The sequence below is a fragment of the Salvelinus namaycush genome, chromosome 26 (genome assembly GCF_016432855.1).
Source record: "Salvelinus namaycush isolate Seneca chromosome 26, SaNama_1.0, whole genome shotgun sequence".
In the NCBI taxonomy this organism is placed as follows: domain Eukaryota; kingdom Metazoa; phylum Chordata; class Actinopteri; order Salmoniformes; family Salmonidae; genus Salvelinus; species Salvelinus namaycush.
Window position 1 is genome coordinate 20497987 of NC_052332.1, and position 19226 is coordinate 20517212.

The window sequence follows — 19226 nt, forward strand, 5'->3', positions numbered from 1 at the left end:
ACAACACCATCATCCCAGAAACCCTAGACCCACTCCAATATGCATACCGCCCCAACAGATCCACAGATGATGCGATCTCTATTGTACTCCACACTGCCCTTTCCCACCTGGACAGAAGGAACACCTATGTGAGAATGCTATTCATTGACTACAGCTCAGCGTTCAACACCATAGTGCCCTCAAAGCTCATCAATAAGCTAAGGACCCTGGGACTAAACACCTCCCTCTGCAACTGCATCCTGGAATTCCTGACGGGCCGCCCCCAGGTGGTAAGGGTAGGTAACAACACATCCGCCACGCTGATCCTCGACACTGGGGCCCCTCATGGGTGCGTGCTCAGCTCCCTCTTGTACTCCCTGTTCACTCATGACTGCAAGGCCAGGCATGACTCCAACACCATCGTTAAATTTGACGATGACACAACAGTGGTAGGCCTGATCACCGACAACAACGACCCAGCCTATAGGGAGGAGGTCAGAGACCTGTCCGTGTGGTGCCAGGACAACAACAACCTCTCCCTCAACGTGGTCAAGACAAAGGAGATGATTGTGGACTACAGGGAAAAGAGGACCGAGCACGCCCCCATTCTCTTCGAGGGGGCTGCAGTGGAGCAGGTTGAGAGCTTCAAGTTCCTTGGTGTCCACATCACCAGCAAACTAACATGGTCCAAGCACACCATGACAGTCATGAAGCGGGCACGACAAAACCTATTCCCCCCTCCGGAGACTGAAAAGATTTGGCATGGGTGCTCAGATCCTCAAAAGGTACTACAGCTACACCATCGAGAGCATCCTGACTGGTTGCATCTTTGCCTGGTATGGCAACTGCTCGGCTTCCCACCGCAAGGCACTACAGAGGGTAGTGTGTACGGTCCAGTACATCACTGGGGCCAAGCTTCCTGCCATCCAGGACCTTTATATCAGATGGCGTCAGAGGAAGGCCCTAAAAATTGTCAGACTCCAGCCCCCGTAGTCATAGACTGTTCTCTCTGCTACCGCACGGCAAGCGTTACCGGAGCGCCAAGTCATAAGACTCCTGAACAGCTGCCCAGACCCGTCTTTTACGCTGCTGCTGCTCCCTGTTTATAATCTTTGCATTGTCACTTTAACTCTACTTACATGTACATATTACCTCAACTAACCAGTGCCCCCGCACATTGGCTTGTTATTTTACTGCTGCTGTTTTAATTTTAAGGTTATTGTGGAGATGGCAAAAGAGATATTGTGGCTAACAGATGTTACTGTTGAAATGGTTGTTGACATGCTGAACAATCCTAAGGGTGGAGTGTTTCAGCATGATATAGATAGAGTGTAATGGGGTATGGGGGGTTGGGGAGGGTGTGGTAGAAGTAGTAGGAATTGATTTGGTTTTTATTTCCATGGTAGTACAGAATTGGCATTCCAGAACAGTAGGTGGTGGCATGCACTTAAACGATTGTTTAACGGATATCATGGAAGAAGAGAAGGACCGCCATGATGTCATGGAAGAGGAGAAGGACCGCCATGATATCATGGAAGAAGAGAAGGACCGCCATGATGTCATGGAAGAGGAGAAGGACCGCCATGATATCATGGAAGAGAAGGACCGCCATGATATCATGGAAGAGAAGGAACGCCATGATATCATGGAAGAGGAGAAGGACCGCCATGATATCATGGAAGAGGAGAAGGACCGCCATGATATCATGGAAGAGGAGAAGGACCGCCATGATATCATGGAAGAGGAGAAGGACCGCCATGATATCATGGAAGAAGAAGAAAAAAAGGTTGCTGACCCCTGGTGTAGCCTTTTAGTAGCATAACCACAGAATCTGAAGGCCAGCAGCAGTGGGAGGAAGAGGGTCGGGAACATGTTTTTTGTGTGTTTTTTTCTCCCCTTCTGGTTAGGCTATCTTGATCTCTGGCACCCTCATGTCATTTGGGTCTAATTATTTAATCAACATGTGCTTGAAGCATCAGACAAGCTCAGTAGCCTACATGTAGTTGATTTTATTAAAACACATAGGGTGTGTCTATAGGGGAAAAATACACAATAAAAATTTCTACCAATTGATTAGTTGAAAGAACAATGCAAGTTGGGGACAAGCCTAGTTTGCACAACCGAAGAATTTCTGCACAAACTGTCAGAAACCGTCTCTGGGAAGCTCATCTGCATGCTTGTCGTCCTCACCAGGGTCTTAACCGACTTCGGGGGGCAAATGCTCACCTTCGATGGCCACTGGCTTATTGGAGAAGCGTGCTCTTCACGGATGAACCCCGGTTTCAACTGTACCAGGCAGCTGTCAGACAGTGTGTGTGGCGTGGTGTGGGCGAGCAGTTTGATGTGAATGTTGTGAACAGAGTTTCCCGTGGCGGTGGCAGGCATGAGCTACGGACAATGAACACAATTGCATTTTATTGATGGCAATTTGAATGCACAGAGATACTTTGACGAGATCCTGAGGCCCATTGTCGTGCCATTCATCCATCACCTCATGTTTCAACATGATAATGCACGCAAGGATCTGTACACAATTCCTGGAAGCTGTAAATGTCCCAGTTCTTCCATGGCCTGCATACGCACCAAACATGTCATCCATTGAGCATTTTTGGGATGATCTGGATTGATGTGTATGACAGCGTGTTCCAGTTAATGGCTGATACTCCACTCAGCCATTGAAGAGGAGTGGGACAACATTCCACAGGCCACAATCAACAGCGTGGTCAACTCTAAGCGAAGGAGATGTCACGCTGCTTGAGGCAAATGGTGGTCACACGAGATACTTACTGGTTTTCTGAGCCACTCTCCTACCTTTTTTTTTTAAGGTATCTTTGTCCAGCAGAAGCATATCTGTATTCCCAGTCGTGAAATCCATAGATTAGGGCCTAATGAATTTATTTATTAGGCCCTAATCTATAAATCTATTTATTTATTATTCCTTATCAACTGAGTAACTGAGTAAAAATCTTTGAAATTGTTGCATTTAATATTTTTGTTCAATGTAGATCATTCTCGCTAACCCATATTTAAAACAAATAATTTAACCATTTATTTAACTACGCAAGTCAGTTAAGAACAAATTCTTATTTACAATGACGGCCTACCGGGTTAACTGCCTTGTTCAGGGGCAGAACGACAGATTTCTACCTTGTCAGCTCAGGGATTCGATCGGACCAATGCTCTAACCACTAGGCTACGTGCCGCCCCATAACACTGTAATCACTACTTCTAGACCACTTATATAATTTTAAACATAGTGAAACGTGCTCAAATCAATTAGTCCGTTTCCAACAATATGAAGAGTTGTCCTCAGTGATATGTTTGTGGCAAACACAACGCTTTGTATTCAGGACATAAAGTTAATTTCTTTGCCATATTTTTGGTAGTTTTACTTTAGTGCCTTAATGCAAACCGGATACATGTTTAGAAATATTTGTTCTTTACAGGCTTCCTTCACTGTGTCAGTTAGGTTAGTATTGTGGAGTAACTACAATGCTGTTGATCCATCCTAATATTTTCCAATCACAGCCGTTACTCTATAACTGTTTAAGTCACCATTGGCCTCATGGTTAAATCCCTGAGTGGTTTTCTTCCTCTCCGACAACTGAGTTAGGAAGGACTCCTGTATCTTTTCTAGCGTCTGGGTGTATTGATACACCATCCAAAGTGTAATTAATAACTTCAAGTTAAAAGGAATATTCAATGTCTGCTGCTTTTTTTTTTATACCGATCTACCAATAGGTGCCCTTCTTTGGCATTGGAAAACCTCCCTGTTTTTTGTGGTTGAATCTGTTTGAAATTCACTACTCGACTGAGGGACCTTAGAATTATCTGTATGTGTGGGATACAGAGATGAGGTAGTCATTCAGATATGTTAAACACTTAATGCACACAGTGAGTCCATGCAACTTATTATGTGAATTGTTAAGCACATTTATACTCATTTAGGCTAGCCATAACAAAGGAGTGTAATACTTATTGACTCAAGACATTTCGGCTTTAAAATGTTTTATTAATTTGTAAAAAATGTCTAAAAACACTTCCACTTTGACATTATGGAGTATTGTGTGTAGGCCAGTGATGACAAAATCGCATTTTAATCTATTTTAAAGTCAGGCTGTAAGACAACAAAATGTGGAAAAAGTCAAGGGTGTGAATACTTTCTGAAGGCACTGTAGCTACAAACCATATGTTTTTGACCTGCACCATTCTCTTCACAACACCACCTTGATAATTCTCCCAGTAAGAGAATAGGTCACATCTCAAAAAACAACCTTCTTCCTGTACAACATGGAATATCCCACACTGCACAAAAGCAAAGTCGACAGACCAACACAAAAAAAACATTCACTGTTTTTATACCTTATTGAGTACTGAAAGAAATGACTGCTGTGAGCTAGGCAGTGACCAGTGGGTTGTGACGTCATTGTGTGTGCCGCAGATAGCTTCCGCTACTCTTGTGACATCTGCGGGAAGAAATACAAGTACTACAGCTGCTTCCAGGAGCATCGTGACCTGCATGCTGTTGACGGTAATGGACTTACCTACCTACCCTCTCTTCTCCTCCTTTTACTTTCCATGATTTTGTTCCTACTAGGCCTTTCTATTCCGTGTCTGTTTTTGAACTCAAATGGGAACTATTATTATTATAATTTTTTATTTTTTTATTATTATTATTATTTATTTTTATTTTTTGTACTTGTTACGAATCCCTTTGGCCCGACAGTCTAGGGGGGATGGTAATGGGACCCGTAACACAACTCATGCAAATTATAGTAGTGAAAACGTAACAGTGAGAACAAATAACACAGACAACTTAATTACCGTCAAACACTAAATGTTTATTTATAAACACACGGTAAATGGGGGGGAGCAGGAAAAGGGGCTGAGCGGGACCCAAGGAATGAAAGAATAATAATTCAAAAACACCCCTAAGCTAGACTAGCCTACTTCACAAACAGCTAACTAACTAACCAAAAATACAGGGGGTGGTCCGCCCAGTTCTAACTAGTGTTTTTAACAATGTTTAACTACGGGTAGTGTAGCCCAAGGGCGACTTGTCTGGTTACCCCCTTTTCCCACCATCAAACAAACACTCAAACACCATAACCAAAACAATACTCACAGGTGGGGACAAAGTGACATGTAGCTGCAAAACACACAAGCGATCTACAGACAGAAGGCATGTTACAAAGAGATTGAGCTCGGGAGACAACAACTGACAGGGGTTTTAAACCAAGGGAAAGGGACTGTGATTGGGTAAGGGAAAAGGAGCAGGTGTCTTCCGATTAGCGACTGATTGATGACTGATTGGGGAATGATTATTGTCACCTGTGAGTAGGGGAGAAGGAGAGAAAAGAAATACACAGGATACACACAGAACACTTGTATCCGTAACAGTACTCCCTGACGAAGGCCATGCAGCCGAAACGCGTCGGTTTTTAGTAAAAACTTGGTTTCTATTGAACATGCCATACTAATAAAGGCCTTTTAATTATTTATATGAAGAGTGCCTTGGTCCTCCTTTCTTTTTGATGTTAAATGGGAACTTGTTCTATCTCAGTGGCAATGTTGACTTGACTTGCAGTTCCATAAAAGTTTGTGGTTTTGTTAGAATTAATTCCTTGGAAGTTGAGCATGTAAAGTCCCTAGTAAAAGGAAGATCTCAAATGCTTAAAACAGGAAACTAGCCAGTCACAGGGCTGATATTTGTAAGAGTAATGTAATTGTAGCTCTTAAGCAATTTGATTGAACCTTCACTTCCAAGGCTACTGCTGCTCTAAAGAAAGTACCCTGTGTGAATTAACTTGACCCCTTCCTCCATATCGCTCTCGGTCTCCCCCTCTCCCCCCCAGACCCATATGAGCAGGTGGTTCTAGGACCCGTGGAAGACCTCAAGGAGGAGCCGCCAGTGGAACCATTCCAGAAAATGGGACCAAGTAAGGCTGCGCTGCATGCTGGTCTGCTGTTGCTTGGCAGATTTGGGTTTTGCTATTGGGCACACCATACTGTGAGATATACACTGAGTGTACAAAACATTAGGAACACCTTCCTAATATTGAGTTGCACCCCCTTTTACCCTCAGAACAGCCTCAATTAGTCGGGGGGCATGGACTACAAGGTGTCAAGTGTTCCACAGGGATGCTGGTACATGTTGACTTTAATGCTTCCCACATTCGTGTCAAGTTGGCTGGATGTCCTTTGGGTGGTGGACCATTCTTGATTCACATGGAAAGGAAAACTGTTGCGTGAGAAAAACCAAGCAGGGTTGCAGTTCTTGACACACTCAAACCGGTGCGCCTGGCACATACTACCATACCCCGTTTAAAGGCACTTTTGTCTTGCCCATTCACCCTCTGAATGGCACACATACACCTTCTATGTCTCAATTGTCTCGAGGCCTACAAATTCTTCTTTAACCTGTCTCCTCCCCTTCATCTACACTGATTTGAAGTGGATTTAACAGGTGACATCAATAAGTGATCATAGCTTTCAGTCTATGATCTGTGTTTTGTACAGTCAGTGTATACTGCAAAGTGGTTGATTATGTATCTGAAATCCATCCTTTTGCAGTGTGTTAAGGCAATGTTATTCGTTTTAGCATTTAGCGCCTTACCTCATTGATGCAATGTATTTGGCTCTGAGGATAGGTATTAGTAGATTATATCCCATTATGAGCGTAATACAATATGATTAGATTTGGGGAATAATTCAGTCTCAATTTCCCCAGTACTGAAAATGAAGGAAACCATTTCAGGGAACCACCAAGGATGCTACTCGTGTTGTTCTTCTATCATTACAGGAAGTTATTTTTATTGAATGCAAGTAATGTGATATTTTGATTAACTTCTTTTGTCATTTTCTCCCACAGAAACTGGGAGCTATGTGTGTGAGTTCTGTGGGAAGCAGTACAAGTACTTCAACCCATACCAGGAACATGTGGCTCTTCACCAACCAACGAGTAAGTAATCACACAGGTCTACGGAAGGGACTAGTCATCTGTTGTAGTCTAACCTCCCAAACTCCCGTCACCTGTGTTAGGTCATCAGTTCAGTTAAAGTAGGTAGATAAGTTGCCACTTATTTATTTGATGGTACTGACACAACTCTCTACCCACAGATTGGTCCTTCGATAATATGAAGTCGCCTCGGTCACGTGGAAGTGTGGGTGGAAACATGGACGTCAGCAAGTACAGTGCCACTAAATTAGAAACCGGTATGGACAACTGAGCTAGGATGTGAATGTATATAGAGTGACAACCAAAGAAGGTGTCCTAAACCACTTAAAGATGTAAACTTTTAGACCTTAAAATAGACCAGAGTTTTTAATGAAGTGGGCAGGTTCAAACCCTAACTGTCGTTAAGTAACATTTGATATCACTGTAAAGCAAGGCTACAATCTCTTACCGCAAATCTTTTTGTCTCAACTTTCTCTGCTGTGATCCGAAGCACTCCCTCGCTCGTCTTTTCTGTCATATCTCTCACCTGATCAGTTCCTCTGTCTCCACTGAGCAGTCTGTCTATGCAGAGCTATTTAAAGCTTGACACACTCCTCTAGCACAGAATAATGGGTCAAAAGAGAGGGTGGACAGGAGTAGTAGGACTCGTATTCAAATGCTATGGGTGAATATTCCTTTTTTTTATTGAATTCGGTGAAGAAAAAGCGATGAATCATCCAAAGGTGACACTCAATATGCAGTATCCATGATGGTCATTTCACTGGATCAGAATTGTATGGGCTTCAGAAAGCAGATATTGCATCATTATCCACCATTATTGTATGATACGTTATGTAGGCACCTGTTTTTCACCCATGTCAGAGGTCTACACTCAAAAATAACGTAGTTTTTTTGTGTGTATCTGGACTGTTTTTACACACCAAGTAAGAAACCTTTTTGGAGAGCGCAATGGGTTTTCTTTGGGTCTTGTCAGTTAAAACATTGTATTTATTCATACTTTTTTATTTAGTGTTACTTTTCTATTATTTCTCTTATTTTATTTCTCTCTGCATTGTTGGGAAGGGCCCGTAAGCATTTAACTGTTAGTCTACACCAGTTTACCAAGCATGTGACTAATACAATTTGATTTGATATATTCTACAGACAGTCCCTTCAGTCGGAAAATAGAGAGCAAAACCCAGTCCAGCTTGGTGGACACCAACAGTTCCCAGAACTCAAGCGGTGAGCACTGAGGCGCTTCTCATTAGCTGTATACTTGTGCATTTTATGAATGTCTCTCTGCACAGTGCATTTTCAGTTGGGTAACTCTCCCAATCATTAGGTGTGAATGTCAATACATAGGGAGACAATGTGTTCTTACTGAGACCTGGGTAGAACATGGAGGTAGATGGAGAGTGAATCAGGCAGAAATGTGAGTGTTGGTGGCTTAGTGCAGTGTTTCCCAACCCATGTCCTCGAGTACCCCCAACAGTACACATTTTTATTATAACTCTGGACATGCACACCTGATTCAACTTGTCAACTAATCATCAAACCCTCAATGAGTTGAAAGAGTTGTGTTTGTCATGGGCTACAACGAAACTGTGTACTGTTGGGGGTACTTGAGGACCAGGGTTGGGAAACATTGGCTTAGAGTCCAAGCATATAACCACATTCAAATCAAGGCCGTAGTCTGATTCTCTACCCTGCTTCCTGAAGTATACACTCGTTTGCTCCCCCTTGTGGATTAAAAAATAATGGATTGGTCTAGGAAATGTAGTGGAAACATCCTCAGTCTAGCCAATGCCTACATCAATCGAATGCTTTGAAATCCACAATGGGAGAAGAGCAAGTGCACACTCTGAAAGGGTAGGGAATTTTATCTGAAAAACAATGCAATGTGTCTGAGTCTGACGTCACTCACTTCCTCTCACTCAGGTACTCCAAGCCCCCTGGTGACCGGTTCGTTCCCTGCGTCACAGAGTGAGTCCACTCCTCTCTCTACCTGCCTCCCTGCAAACACAAACAAATGGGACCATTTCACCCTCTCCATTTTGTTTATTTTGACCATTATGAGAAACAGCTGCTGCCAGTGATATTTTCCTACTCACTTGTCATTTTGCCCTGTTCATTTGGGCTTGTCACACTTGCACCTCCATTTAGGCAGTGTTTGTGACCCTGTAGTACTTGATGTGAAGGGTTGAATTTAGGCAGGTTAATCCATGGCGAATGGAGGAGACTAGATGTTGTATTACTGTTTTAAGTGTTGTCATGACATGAGATGAGGGACTTTTTTGCTGACCCATACTTTACCCCGCTGAAACATAATGATTCTGTGCCCTTCAGCAATAACCTGTTACAGTTGACAAGCCAGGTGGGAAACTGTCATGAAAAACCTATGCAATCAAATGAAGTTTTATCTACATCTTTTACCAAATAAATTAGCCACAAAGTGCTTCACAACAATCAGAACCTAATGCCGCTAGAACCCCAAAGACAAAGCGACAGTGGCAGAGACAATGTCACTTGGTAGGAAGACTCAATCACTTTTAAATGGCATACATAGATATTAAATTAAGTAGGTTGAACATGTTCCTGTATTTTTATATGCGGTAAAATTAAACTTGCAGGCAGTGACCTAGATCTAGCGACGCTCTGGGAATAGACTGGACAGGTCTACAGTGGATGTGCTCTTTCTTATGCTACGGGAACCCTTATTCTGGGCCTTGTGTTTCTAGAACCCTACACATGTGGCGCCTGTGGCATCCCGTTCCAGTTCTACAACAACCTGCTGGAGCACATGCAGTCCCACGCTGGTGAGTTACCTGCACCTAGAGGGAGATATACCCGACTGGCTCTACTCATGGAGTGTAGTCGTCAAATGGCTGGGAGGCAAGCTTTCAGCTGATCAAGTTGGTCTCAGTCCAAGTTGAAGTTGAATTCTAAGCTTGTTAATGGCTTGATACTTTGGATTCTTAAAGTACTTTGATATTCTTTCAAACTACACCTTCATTTTGGAATAGTTAATATCTTGACACAAACAGCTGCTGTATATCACACCCTTAGGTTAAGATATATATCACACATCAAATGTTTTACATATTACATTTATTATGCACTTTATTTGTGTTATGACCATTGTCACCCCTGTAGTTTTATGTGTACCTACTCTTTTGGTTAATTACTGGTTGTTTACCAACCCCATCTAACTGTTAGCCACTAGCTAACCCTCAGCGTTTAGCTAACCCTCTGGAAGTATAAGCTGAAGTTCATTAAAGGTCATCAGTCAACTGAAATAAATTCATTAGGCCTTAATCCATGGGTGGGACTTGGACAGCATAGGCCCACCCACTTGGCAGCCAGGCCCACCCACTGGGAAGCCAGGCCCAGCCAATCCGAAAGAGTTTTTACCACAAAAGGGCTTTATTACAGACAGAAATACTCCTCAGCACCCCCTCAGACAATCCCGCAGTTGAAGAAGCTGGATGTGGAGGTCCTGGGCTGGCGTGGTTACACGTGGTCTGCGGTTGTGAGGCCGGTTAGACGTACTGCCAAATTCTCTAAAACGACATTGGAGGCAGCTTATGGTAGAAAAAGTAACATTCACTTTTCTGTCAACAAAATCCACGACTGGTCTATCGACGTCACCGCACGAAGAGGCAAAAACAGACTTACCCCCATCGCGACGTCCCTCAAAGGCTAACTTGCTAGCACCAGTCTGTTAACTGCTAGCTTGCTTGCCCCGGTCTGCTAACTGTTAGCTTGCCTGCCGTGGTCTGCTAACTGTTAGCTTGCCTGCCGTGGTCTGCTAACTGCTAGCCCCGGTCTGCCAACTGCTTGCTTGCTAACCCGGTCTGCTAACTGCTAGCTTGCCAGCCCCGGTCTGCTAACTGCTAGCTTGTTTAGCCCCGGCCTACTAACTGTTAGCTTGTTAGTATCGGCCTGCTAACTGTCTGAATCGCCGTTTCCCCAGTCAGCCCAACCACTCACTGGACCCATATGTTCACTTGGCTACGCATGCCTCTCTCTAATATCAATATGCCACGTCCATTACTGTCCTGGTTAGTGATTACTGTCTTATTTCACTGTAGAGCCTCTAGCCCTGCTCAATATGCCTTAACCAACCAAGTTGTTCCACCTCCTACATATGCAATGACATCACCTGGTTTAAACGTCTCTAGAGACTATATCTCTCTCATCATTACTCAATGCCTAGGTTTACCTCCAATGTACTCACATCCTACCTTACCTTTGTCTGTACACTATGCCTTGAATCTATGCTATCGTGCCCAGAAACCTGTTCCTTTTACTCTCTGTTCCGAACGTGCTAGACGGCCAGTTCGTATAGCCTTTAGCCGTACCCTTATCCTACTTCTCCTCTGTTCCTCTGGTGATGTAGAGTTTAATCCAGGTCCTGCAGTGCCTAGCTCCACTCCCACTCCCCAGGTGCTCTCATTTGTTGACTTCTGTAACTTTAAAAGCCTTGGTTTCATGCATGTTAACATTAGAAGCCTACTCCCTAAGTTTGTTTAACTCAATGCTTTAGCACACTCACACTGCCAACCCGGATGTCTTAGCCGTGTCTGAATCCTGGCTTAGGAAAACCACCAAAAACCCTGAAATCTCCATCGGCTAACTATAACATTTTCCGACAAGATAGAACTGCCAAAGGGGGCGGTGTTGCAATTTACTGCAAAGATAGCCTGCAGAGTTCTGTATTACTATCCAAGTCTGTACCCAAACAATTCAAGCTTCTTCTTCTAAAAATTCACCTTTCCAGAAACAAGTCTCTCACTGTTGCCGCTTGCTATAGACCTCCCTCTGCCCCCAGCTGTGCCCTCAATACCATATGTGAATTGATTGCCCCCCATCTATCTTCTGAGCTCGTGCTACTAGGTGACCTAAACTGGGACATGCTTAACACCCCGGCCATCCTACAATCTAAGCTTGATGCCCTCAATCTCACACAAATTATCAATGAACCTACCAGGTACAACCCCAAATCCGTAAACACGGGCACCCTCATAGATGTCATCCTAACTAACTCGCCCTCCAAATACACCTCTGCTGTTTTCAATCAAGATCTCAGCGATCACTGCCTCATTGCCTGCATCCGTAATGGGTCTGCGCCCAAACGACCACCCCTCATCACTGTCAAATGCTCCCTAAAACACTTCTGCGAGCAGGCCTTTCTAATCGACCTGGCCGGGGTATCCTGGAATGACATTGACCTCATCCCGTCAGTAGATGATGCCTGGCTATTCTTTAAAAGTGCCTTCCTCACCATCTTAAATAAGCATGCCCCACTCAAAAAATGTAGAACTGGGAATAGATATAGTCCTTGGTTCACTCCAGACCTGTCTGCCCTTGACCAGCACAAAAACATCCGGTGGCGTTCTGCATTAGCATCGAATAGCCCCCGTGATATGCAACTTTTCAGGGAAGTTAGGAACAAATATACACAGGCAGTTAGAAAAGCTAAGGCTAGCTTTTTCAAACAAATGTGCATCCTGTAGTACTAACTCAAAAAATTTCTGGGACACTGTTAAGTCCATGGAGAATAAGAGCACCTCCTCCCAGCTGCCCACTGCTCTGAGGCTAGGAAACACTGTTACCACCGATAAATCCACTATAATTGTGAATTTCAATAAGCATTTCTCTACGGCTGGCCATGCTTTCCACCTGGCAACCCCCTACCCCGGTCAACTGCCCGGCACCCTCCACAGCAACCCGCCAACGCCCCCACCATTTCCCCTTCACCCAAATCCAGATAGCTGATGTTCTGAAAGAGCTGCAAAATCTGGACCTATACAAATCAGCCGGGCTAGACAATCGGACCCTATCTTTCTAAAATGATCTGCCGAAATTGTTGCAACCCCTATTACTAGCCTGTTCAACCTCTCTTTCGTATCGTCTGAGATTCCCAAAGATTGGAAAGCTGCCGCGGTCATCCCCCTCTTCAAAGGGGGTGACACTCTAGACCCAAACTGCTACAGACCTATATCTATCCTACCCTGTCTTTCTAAGGTCTTCGAAAGCCAAGTTAACAAACAGATTACTGACCATTTCGAATCCCACCGTACCTTCTCCGCTATGCAATCTGGTTTCAGAGCTGGTCATGAGTGCACCTCAGCCACACTTAAGGTCCTAAACGACATCATAACCGCCATCGATAAGAGACATTACTGTGCAGCCGTATTCATCGACCTGGCCAAGGCTTTTGACTCTGTCAATCACCACATTCTTATTAACAGACTCGACAGCCTTGGTTTCTCAAATGATTGCCTTGCGTGGTTTACCAACTACTTCTCTGATAGAGTTCAGTGTGTCAAATCGGGGGGCTGTTGTCCGGACCTCTGGCAGTCTCTATGGGTGTGCCACAGGGTTCAAATCTCCGGCCGACTCTCCTCTCTGTATACGTCAATGATGTTGCTCTTGCTGCTGGTGATTCTCTGATCCACCTCTACGCAGACGACACCATTCTGTATACTTCTGGCCCCTCTTTGGACACTGTGTTAACTAACCTCCAGACAAGCTTCAATGCCATACAACTCTCCTTCCGTGGCCTCCAACTTCTCTTAAACGCAAGTAAAACTAAATGCATGCTATTCAATCGATCACTGCCCGCACCTGCTCACCCGTCCAGCATCACTACTCTGGACGGCTCTGACTTAGAATACGTAGACAACTACAAATACCTGGGTGTCTGGTTAGACTGTAAACTCTCCTTCTAGACTCACATTAAGCATCTCCAATACAAAATTAAATCTAGAATCGGCTATATTGTAAACAAAGCATCCTTCACTCATGCTGCCAAACATACCCTCGTAAAACTGACCATCCTACCGATCCTCGACTTCGGTGATGTCATCTATAAAATAGCCTCCAACACTAATCAGCAAACTGGATGCAGTCTATCACAGTGCCATCCGTTTTGTCACCAAAGCCCCATACACTACCCACCATTGCGACCTGTACGCTCTCGTTGGTTGGCCCTCGCTTCATACTCGTCGCCATACCCACTGGCTACAGGTTATCTTCAAGTCTCTGCTAGGTAAAGCCCTGCCTTATCTCAGCTCACTGGTCACCATAGCAGCACCCACCTGTAGCACGTGCTCCAGCAGGTATATCTCACTGGTCACCCCCAAAGCCAATTCCTCCTTTGGTCGTCTTTCCTTCCAGTTCTCTGCTGCCAATGACTGGAACGAACTGCAAAAATCTCTGAAGCTGGAGACTCATATCTCCCTTACTAGCTTTAAACACCAGCTGTCAGAGCAGCTCACAGATCACTGCACCTGTACATAGCCCATCTGTAAACAGCCCATCTATCTACCTACCTCATCCCCATACTGTATTTATTTATTCATCTTGCTCCGTTGCTCCCCAGTATCTCTACTTGCACATTCATCTTCTGCACATCTACCATTCCAGTGTTTAATTGCTATATTGTAATTACTTCGCCACCATGGCCTATTTATTGCCTTAATAATTAACTTACCTCATTTGCACTCACTGTATATAGACGTTTTCTTTGGTTTTACTGTATTATTGGCTGTATGTTTTGTTTATTCCATGTGTAACTGTTGTTGTATGTGACGAATTGCTATGCTTTATCTTGTCAAGGTCGCAGTTGCAAATGAGAACTTGTTCTCAACTAGTCTACCTGGTTAAATAAAGGTGAAATAAATAAAACAGCTCTGGTGGACATTCCTGCAGTCAGCATGCCAATTGCCCGCTCCCTCAAAATTTGAGATATCTGTGGCATTGTGTTGTGACAAAACTGCTCATTTTAAAAATGGCCAATATTGTCCTCAGCGCACAAGGTGCACCTGTGTAATGATCATGCTGTTTAATCAGCTTCTTGATATGCTACACCTGTCAGGTGGATGAATTATCTTGGCAAAGGAGAAATACTCACTATAAGGGATGTAAACAAATGTGTGCACAACATTTGAGAGGAATAAGGTTTTTGTGCATATGAAACATTTCTGTTATTTTTTATTTCAGCTCATGAAACATGGGACCAACACTTTACATGTTGCGTTTACATTTTGGTTCAGTGTATATGGCCCTATAACAATTAACCAATTACAAACACTTTAGCTATTAGCCTTTAGCTATCCCTCGGTAGCTTGTAGCGGTTAGATACTGTAACACTAGCTTAACAGTTAACCGACCTTCTATATGTCTGTTTCCCCTTAGCGGATAATGAAAAGCATACCAAAGGGGAGTCTCCAAAGACATCACCGGGCCCAGCCTCACAGGACCAGTTATGGAGGTCCCCCCAGACCCAGCATCAGGCCCAAGCTCAAATAGTTCAATTCCAGATACAGGCTCAATCCCAGGCTGCACAGAGAAACCACTCCATCAACCGTGAGTAGGCTACGAATCATTCAATATCGCTGTTATAGTCATGCTGCCTATGAATAAACAGGGTTTCCACCCACTCTTGAAAACGTGCTATGGTGATGAAATTTCACTTGTGTTATAAAATACATTTTACATGAAGTATCATGTTCTGAATTGTTCAGTGGGTTCTTTCTCTAACGTGTATATAAACATTTATATCCAAAAAGTCGTATTTCGTAACCTAATAGATCCGATGATAAGCACCAAGCTCTGTTGACAGAGCGGTGCCATTTTTTTTGCAGAAACTTCTTCGGATTTTACATGTTGTGGTGGTAGTCTGCAAAGTTGTTTCTGCAGGTCGCAAAAATCTAATTTGGTATGACACAATCTAAATTAAATGTAAAAGGCTTTGCAAGTAAAAAGCTTGCAGTATGCTCGGTGCTCCGTTGACATGTCAGAGATACGCTTATTTTTGTGAGAAATCTTCTGAACAGGAATTTAATATGAAAATGCATGACGTCTCAAAATCAATATCCATCTTACCTCTATATTGTTTTATGTCCTCCGGATTCCAGAAGAAAGATGACGTGTTCTATGGTTAGCCTGTCAGTTAGCCTGTCAGTTAGCATTCTCGCACAGCATCCAGCCTAGCTGGCATAATCCTGATTAATGACCACTTTTTTTCTCTGGTCTCCATTGATTTAGTCACCTTCATTTTGGCCAAATCTCCAATAACCTTTTGAATGGATTATGATAGAGACATGATTATTTTACCCACTGGTCAAAATATGTGTGTTTGTTTGGACACCCTAATAAACACACTTAGGCCACACTGCCTATGAATACATACTTTATCTCTCTTGCTTAAACTCTTTCTCCTATCTCTACCTCCCTTTCCCATAGTTTTCCTCTATTTTTCTCTTTATCCCATCTCCTCTCCCTCTCTCCTCCTCACTCACTGCATCTCTCCCATTCCTCTCTCTCCACAGAGAACAGTGGTGGGTTACCGGAGAAGGAAAGGCAACAGGTAGCCGAGCGTCTCCTGAGGGTGATGTGTACAGACCTGGGCGTGCTCAACATGCTCAACAGCAAGGACTTCCTGAAGCTAGCCCAGACCCTGGTGGACACGGGTGCCCGCCACGGTGCCTACTCCACCCGTGACGCCCTGGGCAACATGAGCTCTCTGGCCCTACGCCAGCTTCCCCGCATGTACAACCAGGTCAAGGTGAAGGTGACTTGCGCCCTAGGCTCCAACTCCTACCTGGGCATTGCCGTCACCTGCCACTCCCAGACAGTGGGACCTGATGCCTGCCTAGTGCTGACAGCCTACCAGGTGGAGGGGTCCAGACTCAAGCGCTATGTTTTAGGCGTCAAGGAGGCAGACCTGAGGGAGGGGCCAGAGCAGGTGCACCAGTGGACACAGAACGTGCTGTCGGAGTTCGTCATGTCAGACATCCGCACGGTGTACGTGACTGAGCCGCGGGTGGGGGTGGGGGGCTTGCCGCTGGGTGGAGGCGGGCGGAGGAGGGTGTGCCTGCGGTGCGCCGGGTGCTCGTTGGGTGCTGTGGTTCAAGCGGTGCTGGGGAAGCACAGCTTGCAGACAAGGGGGCTCCACGAGCTGGCTGAGCTGTTGGCTGCCTGCCACGACATTGCCGCCTCCACCAGCCTCTTGTCCACCAGCGCCGCCACGGACGAGGGCATGTCTAACCCCTCCACTCCCCCTGGGCTCAGCCCCACTCCTCCCTGCTGGGACCACATGGCTGAGGCTCTCCTTCAGGTGCACTCCCACTTTGAGCAGATCTTCGAGGCTTATGGGAGGAGCAAGGCCACGGCTTCCACACTGCAGGGCCTCAACAAGCACCTTCTAGGGACGCTGACCTGCCTGCTGGCCCCTCTGCGCCTGGCCGCCCTGGAACTCAGCAGCCAGAGGAGGCCAACCCTGCAACAGGTCCTACCTGTCTACCTGCGCTTGGAGAAACTGTTCACCTCCAAGGCTGGGGAGGTGGGGACCTCCAGCAAGCTCTGCCATTACTTTCTGGAAGCTCTTAAGGAGAACTTCAAGGTGGAGAAAGCCCACCAGGTAGCCATGGTGCTGGACCCCCAGCTGAAGCTGCGTCCTGTCCCAGCCTACCAGCAAGAGGAGATCATCGCCCACGCCTGCGAGATGGCCACAGATGCCCACGACGGTGGGGGCTCCGGAGGTGAGGACGTGGATGGACCCTCAACACTCAAACGGCTCCGCTTGGACGTCCCCAGGGGCGGGGTGAATGCCAGAGGGGTAGTAGCCGTGTCGTCTGAGGCGTCGTCAGATGAAAGCCAGACCCAGGTGAGACAGGAGGTGTTCCAGTATCTGGCTGAACCGCTCCTCCAGGGTACCAACCCAGACCTCTTCCACTACTGGAGCACCACGGTGGGCGACCGCTACCCCAGACTGGCACGCCTGGCACTGTGGCTGCTGGCAGTGCCCGCTGTGGGCGTCCGCAGCGAGTGTGTGAGCGTCTGCGAACAGAGCTTGGCCATGAAGAGGAGGCAGCAGGTCACCGCCGAGGAGATGAACAAACTCATCTTCCTGCGCTCCAACATGGCCTGAATGTTACGGTCTGACCTATAAGGCTGACCGAACCACGACCATAGCTCGACTGTCCTAGACCGACCCACCAATGACTACACAGACTATCTACAGCGGGATAGCGGAACCCATAGTGCGATCTTCTCAAAATGCTGATCGAACTGTGGTTAGTGCCAAATGCAACAAAGAAAAAATGTATTATCAGGGGTTGAATGGCTTTTAAAATTGATAGGATAAATGACAAGGATAGACAAGGGGTGTTGCATCTGGTGCTAGCTAGTAACCGCTGTTATTCTTTGGCCCTTAAAGATCTCGCTTTCACTGAATCACTTCTGACCCTATGTGTCAAAGTCAATTTCATGCCTTTACAATGTTATCAAACTGCCGTCTTTTTACAATTTCTTCAATGGCTTGTAGTTGTCTGGCTTTAGTAGCCCTTTGAAGGACTAAAGGAGGAAGATTGGCCTTCGGTGGTTGTGTATGGCCTGGCATCAGATCCGTTCTGGACAATGGTGCCATTGGAGTGCACTCTGTTACTGAGTGACTATACTGAATGACTTGATGGTTGGGGTGGGTGTGATTAGGAACTCGGCAGCCTGATTGCTATATATATATTAGTAATAATAAATTCAATATAAAGAGGAAAAGAGAACTTAAATGAAGTGGGCCTCCAACCCCACGCAGCCAACATGTTTCCATCCAACCCCCCACACCTGGAAACCATGTTTCCCCACCCCCCTAGAAACTAGGTTTGCTCGTCAGTCAGCACTCCCCCTCCAGGTGACCAGAGGTGTCGAAAGCATTCCACAGGGATGCTGGCCCATGTTGACTCTAATGCTTTCCACAGTTGTCAAGTTGGCTGGATGGTGGACCATTCTTGAGACACACACAGGAAACTGTTGAGCGTGAATACAGCAGCGTTGCAGTTCTAGACAACCTCAAACCGGTTTGCCTGGCACCTACTACCATACCCCGTTCAAAGGCACTTCAATATTTTGTCTTGCCCATTCACTCTCTGAATGGCACACATAGACAATCCATCCAATTTATTATTATTTATTATTTTGTATATGTGTTGGGCTTTATACATTTTTTTTATTTGTATGTATTAGGCTTTAGCTAAGATTATTCTTTAGAGTCAAGTATATTTGTCCAGGCCTCAATTGTTCCTTGATTAGCACCATTCATTCTCGCTGTGGATAATTCTGATGTTAGAGCTTCTAACAGTAACTGTATCCACTGGAGAATTGGGAGAGAGTGAGGTGATTGCCATCTAAGACACAACAGCTTTTTTTTGCGGCAATGCTGCCTGCCAGCAATTAATAATCTCTTATTGAGAGATTCAAGGAGCTATCATTGTTAAGTAACATAATAGATGCAAAGCATTGAATA

General features: G+C 45.2%; 1 protein-coding gene across 1 annotated transcript in view; it reads left to right on the forward strand.

Annotated features, from left to right (window-relative positions):
* Window positions 1–17855, forward strand: part of LOC120020997 (zinc finger protein 618-like) — a 33074-nt gene extending 15219 nt beyond the window's left edge. Inside the window, exons 4-13 of the mRNA XM_038964661.1 lie at window positions 1458–1781; window positions 4421–4510; window positions 5835–5918; window positions 6851–6940; window positions 8081–8158; window positions 9655–9732; window positions 15119–15216; window positions 15271–15289; window positions 16255–17528; window positions 17565–17855. Coding sequence (XP_038820589.1) covers window positions 1458–1781; window positions 4421–4510; window positions 5835–5918; window positions 6851–6940; window positions 8081–8158; window positions 9655–9732; window positions 15119–15216; window positions 15271–15289; window positions 16255–17528; window positions 17565–17855 — 2426 coding nt within the window. The remainder of the gene's footprint in view (window positions 1–1457; window positions 1782–4420; window positions 4511–5834; window positions 5919–6850; window positions 6941–8080; window positions 8159–9654; window positions 9733–15118; window positions 15217–15270; window positions 15290–16254; window positions 17529–17564) is intronic.
* The last annotated feature ends 1371 nt before the right edge of the window (window positions 17856–19226 follow it).